This window comes from Prionailurus viverrinus, chromosome C1 (genome assembly GCF_022837055.1).
Source record: "Prionailurus viverrinus isolate Anna chromosome C1, UM_Priviv_1.0, whole genome shotgun sequence".
Taxonomy (NCBI): domain Eukaryota; kingdom Metazoa; phylum Chordata; class Mammalia; order Carnivora; family Felidae; genus Prionailurus; species Prionailurus viverrinus.
The window spans coordinates 161,342,065-161,348,852 of record NC_062568.1 but is presented as its reverse complement, the minus strand read 5'-3'; the positions used below and the strand labels follow the sequence as shown (position 1 = coordinate 161,348,852).

At 50.6% G+C, this 6,788-nt stretch overlaps 1 protein-coding gene across 2 annotated transcripts in view; it reads left to right on the top strand.

Moving 5' to 3' along the window:
• Nucleotides 1-479: 479 nt before the first annotated feature.
• CACHD1 (cache domain containing 1) overlaps nt 480-6,788 on the top strand; it is a 214,197-nt gene continuing 207,888 nt past the window's right edge. For both annotated transcript variants that reach the window (XR_007155029.1, XM_047872635.1), the window contains exon 1: nt 480-840. Coding sequence is in view for 1 of the 2 variants with exons in the window: in XM_047872635.1 (XP_047728591.1) it covers nt 595-840 (246 nt within the window). In the remaining variant the exon portion in view is untranslated. The remainder of the gene's footprint in view (nt 841-6,788) is intronic.

Sequence of the window (6,788 nt, the reverse complement as noted above, 5' to 3'; positions counted from 1 at the left end):
GGAGTGCAGCGTGGTGGCACCAGACACCTCCCTTTCCCCCCGCCGCTTTCTTTCTTTCTTTCACTCAGTCCCCCCTCCGTTTTTTTTTTTTTTTTTTAAACCTTCCTCTCTCCCTCCTCGCTCGGGTGGCTGCTGCAGCCTCGCAGCCGAGCGCCGCTCCTCCTCTGCCGGTGCCGCCGCCCGCCCGCCCTCGCCGCCTCCGCCTCGCCGCGACTTGGGAGAAGCGAAAGCTCCGCGGCTCCGACTGTCAGCCCCGCGGCCCGCGCACCCGGTGCGAGCGCCGCCACCCTCCGAGACGCCCGCCGCGCCGCGGGGGCCGCGCCGGCGCCGGGGTCCCTGGGAGCGAACGGGCGGCCGCTTCCTCTCCCGCCCGCCGCCGGAGCCCGGCGATGGTGGCCGCCCGCGCTCCCGCGCTGTAGCCGGGCGCCCCCTAAGTTTGGGAGTCGCCGCCGCTGCCGCGGCGCGCAGAGGCGCCTGAAGAAGGGCAAGAAAGTTTTGCGGGGTGCGCCGAGCGGGCCCTGGGCGCACCTCCCGTTGCTCCCTCCCCGCTTCTCGGCGCCTTGAGCCCGTCGGCGGGGAGTGGGGGGAGGCAGCATGGCCCGGGAGCCGGAGGAGGAGGAGACGGCGGGGGCGGCCGCCCTGGCCCGCCGCTGCCGGGGCTCGTCCGGCCCGGCCGGGGCCGGGGCGCGGCGGCCGCCCCTCTGGCTGCTCTGCCTGGGCGCGTGCTGGCTGCTGGGCGCCGTGGCCGACGCCGACTTCTCCATCCTGGACGAAGCGCAAGTGCTGGCGAGCCAGATGCGGAGGCTGGCGGCCGAGGAACTGGGGGTCGTCACCATGCAGGTAAGTGGCCCCTTTTGCGCCGCCCCGAACTTGCCAGGCATCCTGCCCCTCTCCTATGCGCAGAGCCCGGTCCCGTTCCCCAGTACAGGTCCCACTGGCTAGGCAGACCTCTCTGGCATATACGGAGCCCCCTTTTCCGCGAGACAGCTCTGCCCTCTGCACAGATCCCCTCCCTCTCCGACTACACACCAACTCTTCCCTGCACACAGGTACTCTCCCTTTCTCTTCCGCAGAGGCTCCTGCCCCTTGCGCGGAACCCTCTTTACCCTCCCCCTTTACACCCCCCCCCCCGCAGCTCCTTTATCTTAGCAAGGAATCTGCGGTTCCCTCGAATCTCCTTTCCTAATTTGCACGTAGTTTCCCCCGCAGTCTTGTTTTCACCCCGCCACCCCTGCAAACTCCCCTTTGCTCTTTGTGTACCCATCCCGGGGCAGACGGCCCCGCCTGCCTCGGACGATTTTCCTCCCCTACCCCACCCCCTTGACCACCTCCCTGTGTCCCCCAGACGGAGGCGCACGGATGGGCGCCGGAAAGGAAGGCACCACCACAGCGTGCCCAGCTGCTCCTGGGCCACCTGGGTCCCGGCGGAGAGGGGCGGGAGCAGTGGACTCTACTCTGCGCTCCCTTTCCCCGCCAGGGTGCATTGGGGGAGGGGCTGGCCTTGTAGATTCCCGACTCTGGTCCGGCGTGGGGGACTTTTTTATTGCTTTCCGCTGTTGCTGTTGTCCTTTAGCGCACCGTCCACTGTATTTTTGTTTTGTGTATGCCTTTTTAGGGGAGAAAAACGGGGAAACCGTGAATAAGGTTCCCATTTCTCTAGATTGTTTACCGTGTTGGTCCTCTTCAGTGGAGGAAGGGGCTTATGAAAGGATTGCCGGCGGCGTATAAGGAATCCCGAAGGTGTTCCTGATAACAGTAGTAAAAATTGCTAAACAGCAACCACCTGGAGATTCTACCCTGCCATTATTTTATCTTCTTGGTCAGAAAGGCCCAGTCAATTAGGAGAGGTTGAGGTGACATTAAGAGTCTGAAACCTTTGCTATAACATTCTTCCGTAAAATAACCTCATTCCCTTATGCATTCTAGCAATAATGGTGATAAATGCGGTTTTCGAAAGCGAAGTTTCCAGGAATGTGATCTTGGAATAGGTTTCTGATTTCTATTCTGTGACCACCCTTCCACCTCCCACCGTGGGGAGGTGTTTTGAGTCACTTTGGGATTCAGGTTACCGACGTCTCCCCCACCCCCCCCTCCCGAAAATCTTCTGCCCTACCACGCCTCCTTCCAACCCCAAGTCTTCACCCTGGATGATAGTTTTCCTACAGCCACTCCCGCAGACCTTTAACACTGTAGTGGAAAGACGCTGGGGTTTTGTTGTTTTGGTTTGTTTTTTTAGATGAGATTGAGGAGTGGGTGGTTTGCTTGAAAGGTAATTCTGTATTTATTTGCAGACACTCGGCCGTGAAATGCAATAGAGTCGGATATTTCCTCATTTGCTTAACAATAGACAAGCTTTTAAGATACACCATTTAGTTGTTCTTTTCTGTGCAGATCTTTCAGGTTCAGATTCCGTTATACTTTTTCCGCATGCGTTTTCTTATTTCTGATGGTTGTTGACAGAGTTCTTAGAAGTGAAGTGACTTTTAGAGGAAATGGAACTAAAATGTTAGGAAGGAACTAGGATTCCCCCCCCCCCCCCTCCCGTGGTGAATGTTTCAGTTCAGAGCACAAACAATTGTGTTTTTGCATAGAGACATTTAAGATGTTGCAGTTTTGGGCTGTGCTGGTAAGATTAGTAGGCATTTATCACCTTCCAAGGGCTGGGCTAGAGATCTTAAGTTTCTTCCCCACCCCCTTCCCCATATAAGCTAAGGACTTGGCTTTTTCTAAGATGCTGACAGCAGTTTTACTGTTTCTCACCCGATCCTTGACAAAAGGTGAAATCGGATCCCAACACATTGTCATTCAGGTAGGGATCCAAAGCAAATGTAGTTTTTAAAAGGCTTCCCTGTTGAAAAGGAGACACTTTGGAAAAAAAGCTCTGATCTGTGGGGGGTTTGTGCCCAAATGGCCCTGTATCTCCTCCCAACTGGCCTCTTTCTAGCACCTTTGCAATCTCATTGTGGAAACTGGCCTCCTGGGGACAGGGTTTTGTCTGGCAAAATGTGAAGTGGCTTCTCTCCTTTTTTGAAAGGAGAAGCACATACTGTATTTAAATTCCTCTCCTTGAGCTGTACATTGATCTGCCACTTGCCTCCATCTGGGAAAATTGGGGAAAGAGTCTCTTAATTTTGTTACACTGCCAGCTTTTTTTTGGGGGGGGGGGATACTTGTAAAATAAAATCTAAGGCAGGCTAGATTTTTGGCCCTTAGTACAAAGCTTTCGAGCCTCATATTTTCCTCTGCAAACCTCTGGGATTTGTTCAGTGGGTCTGAAATGATGGGGGTTTAGTTAAAGTGCAGATTATATAGTCCTCCCTTATGGAATATTGGATTTTATAGCTGTAGAGTTATCCTGCCATTCAGATGTAGGTATCCTTGTGGGTGTTAGGATGAGCAAGGTCAGACTTCCATATGCAGATGTGAGGGGGTTGGGGGAAAGGTTCTGTCTCTTTGAGAGAAAAAAAAGATTCCCCCTCTGTTAAGGATGGACTCTTCATTTGACCTTGGCATTTTGAGCTCTGTGCAGAGCACTGCTTTCAGGAGAGCACCTTATTGATGAGAAAGTTTCTGTACGTCAGTTTATACGTAAAAAGCCCATTTTCAGACTTCTAAATCCTTTCTGCTGCAGAAATTCTCCAAAGACAATTTGCCTGTTGCAGCATTTCAAATGGCAGCACATGCGGCACACAGAAGGTTGCAAGGGCTAATTTCACAAAAACAAAAACCAGGCCTTCCTGCAGCACTGTCGTTTCCCATGCACAGGTTTTGTTTTCTGTGCTTGGAAATCAAGACGGTTTGAAAAGCTCTCCTAAAGATTTTCTTGCAAAGGTTTTCTCATGGAGGCTGCCTCCTCGTAGCTTTTTTTCCCCCTTTTTTTGTCCTTTGTTTTTAGTAACAAAATTAAAAAAAAAATCTTTAAATGATTTGCACCAATGAATTTTGCCAGTGCCCTGGGAAAGCTGCCACTGAATACTGCCCCCCTCCCCCATCCCATCCCCTCCCCCACCTGGCAGCCGACCTCCTACTTCATGGGTAAAAGTCAAAAACCTAATCATGGTCTCCTCAGGGGTCTGGTAGAGTGAAACCTTCAACAACATTGAGAGGTGGGGAGCAGAGGGTAGCTGTGGCCAGAAGACTTGTTTCTGCCTGTTTAATTCGTGCAAGAAATTTATTTTTTGGTTTGTTTTGGTGTTGGTTTGTTTGTTTATTTATATAATATCAAGCAGCCTTGTGGAGTGGAAAGAACTTTGACATTGAGTGTTTGGAGACCTGGGTTCCAGCCCTGCCACTTATAGGTTGAGTGATCTTTATTTGCAAGTTGGAGGGTGCTGGTTCTTCCTGGAGGTTGGCTCTGTGGACTTGATGGAAATAGTATATGTGAAGGCACTTGTTAATGTGAAGCTATGGCTGGGAAATGTTGGTGGATATGGTGGTTCTTTTTTTTTTTTTTTTTTTAATTTTTTAACGTTTATTTATTTTTGAGACGGAGAGAGACACAGCATGAACGGGGGAGGGGCAGAGAGAGAGACACACACAGAATCGGAAGCAGGCTCCAGGCTCTGAGCCATCAGCCCAGAGCCCGACACGGGGCTCGAACTCAAGGACCGCGAGATCGTGACCTGAGCTGAAGTTGGACGCTTAACCGACTGAGCCACCCAGGTGCCCCAATATGGTGGTTCTTAAATGGAAAAATAGTAATTGAAAAGCTTACTGTGCACAGAACCCTTTGCTAGGTGTTGAGGGGATTTACAAGGAGGTATTCCAGCATAACCCCTCAAGTTTATAATCTGGAAGAGGAGGGGAGATTGCACAGGTAAAATGGCTTAAATAACCATGTCTGCCTGTTAGAAGGCATATCTGGGTCTGGCAGCCATTTCACCAAGCACTTATAAGGCCCATTTAACATTATATGACAATACAGGCTCTTTAACAGCAAGGGCCTGGCACGTGGCCAGTGTGCCCGCCTTGAAGTTAGCTCTAACACAGCTCTGCCGGGCTGGGCATAGTCACTGTGAACTTGGCAGACACACCAGCAGGTTGGTCAGACAGCTGCTGTTTGGGGCCTGGAAGGGGGCTGGGGAGGGTCCTTCCAGTAGAGGCAGAAGAAGTACCAGAAGCCCAAGCGAGAGCTTCAGCTCCAGTTCAGGCAAGAGCAGCAGCCAGGAAAGATGTGACTTGAGGAACTGAAGGGCTCAACTGGGATGAGGTGCTGGCTGAAAATCTAGAGCAAAGTTGTAAATGAGTGGCTGCTGCTGAAAGTGAGAGGGGAGGCCTCTTTTGTATGCACCAGAACACCCTTGGAAGTTCATTGTTCATTTTGCATACATTCAGCAAGGGTTGGGCAGGGGGGTGCTTCTATGTGGCCAAGGGCTTTGGTTAGAGTTGGCCTGAATACAAGGTGAATAAAGCCCGGTCTGTGGCCTTAAGCTCTGAACTTTTGATGGAAACAGGTACAAAAAGAGGTATAACCCAGGGGGCTGGCAAGCAGCAGTAGAATGCAGTGGGTGGTGTGGTGGTGGAACCCGGAGCAGGGCATTATGGGAGGATAAGGAGGGCTGCCCAAGCCCATGTGGGGAGGTCTGTCCTGGAAGTTGGTTACTCCTTCCTCCGTTTTTTCAGTGAACTGTGAACACAGGTCAATCCTGGAAGCAGCAGTAGCCTCAAACCCAAAGTCTGACCAAATCAGTAGTTCATTGAACATTTCTAATCCCCTTTGGTGGCACTGGACAAAATAGTATATCTTCAAGCCCTTGGTAGGGATGTGGCTGTGACTCTTGTACTTCTTCACATGGCCTCAAGTCTTCTCTCCATGGCCATCACTCTGGGGCTTTTGTGGTTATGCACACCAACATCTTGGTAGCTCTATCGTAAGTGCATGCTGATTTGCAGTTAGGTTTAGGTAAGGTTTGTATTTTCTCCTAAATCAGATCTAGCATACTAGGAATGGCATGTCTTAGGATAATTTGTGTACTGAAGCAATACCGAATGTGTTAGGGGTGATTCCCCCTCCCCCATATTTGCAAAAAATGTGATTTTATTCTGTACCCTGTATACAATGTAAGTCCTAGTGGGAAAAATTGCTGCCTTGCTCTCTCCTGAAATAAAGTATTTGGAGCAGAAGAAAATTGCCCATTGATGGATAACTCTGAGTTGAACTTGGTAAGAGTGAGCCAAAGAAAAGCATGTTGAATGACTTCTGGTGGACTCTCCCTGTTGTGCTTCATACTCCCTCCACTTCCTCTCCACTAATACCTGTCTTAGTTGGCATTGGCGCCTGTGCTTCTGTTTTTTCTGCCAGTCCTGCTGGAGTCTGGAGGTGTCTGGGGGAGGGGAAGGAGATGGTTTCACACTTTGTAACTTGGTGCTATTTCTGGTTGCTGCTTGAGGAGTTCCTTCCTTGAGCTTAAGTGGATGAGCAGACAGGAACCTGGAAGAACTCTGGAAGTTGGGTATTATGTGCAGTGGGATTTACTTTGGAACTCCTTGGACCGGGTGTAAGAATACTGAAATTCAAAATAGGAAGGGACAACAGAGGCAACAATTTTGACACGGCTAAGTTATTAACTGTTAACTTCCAGCATATTGTTAAAATTGCTCTGAATGTTAGGGTCTTTCGGGCTTGACTGTGTTAATGAAGGGGAATAGACTTTAAAAGATAAGTGTCTAGCACAAGGTCCAATGTAGCAGTAGTCAGTAAGCAGAAGTATGGGACGATCTTTTTAGTGCCAGGGCACGGAACCTAGAAGGCAGTGAACAGCTCCTGAATCCTGAATGAAATAAAAATC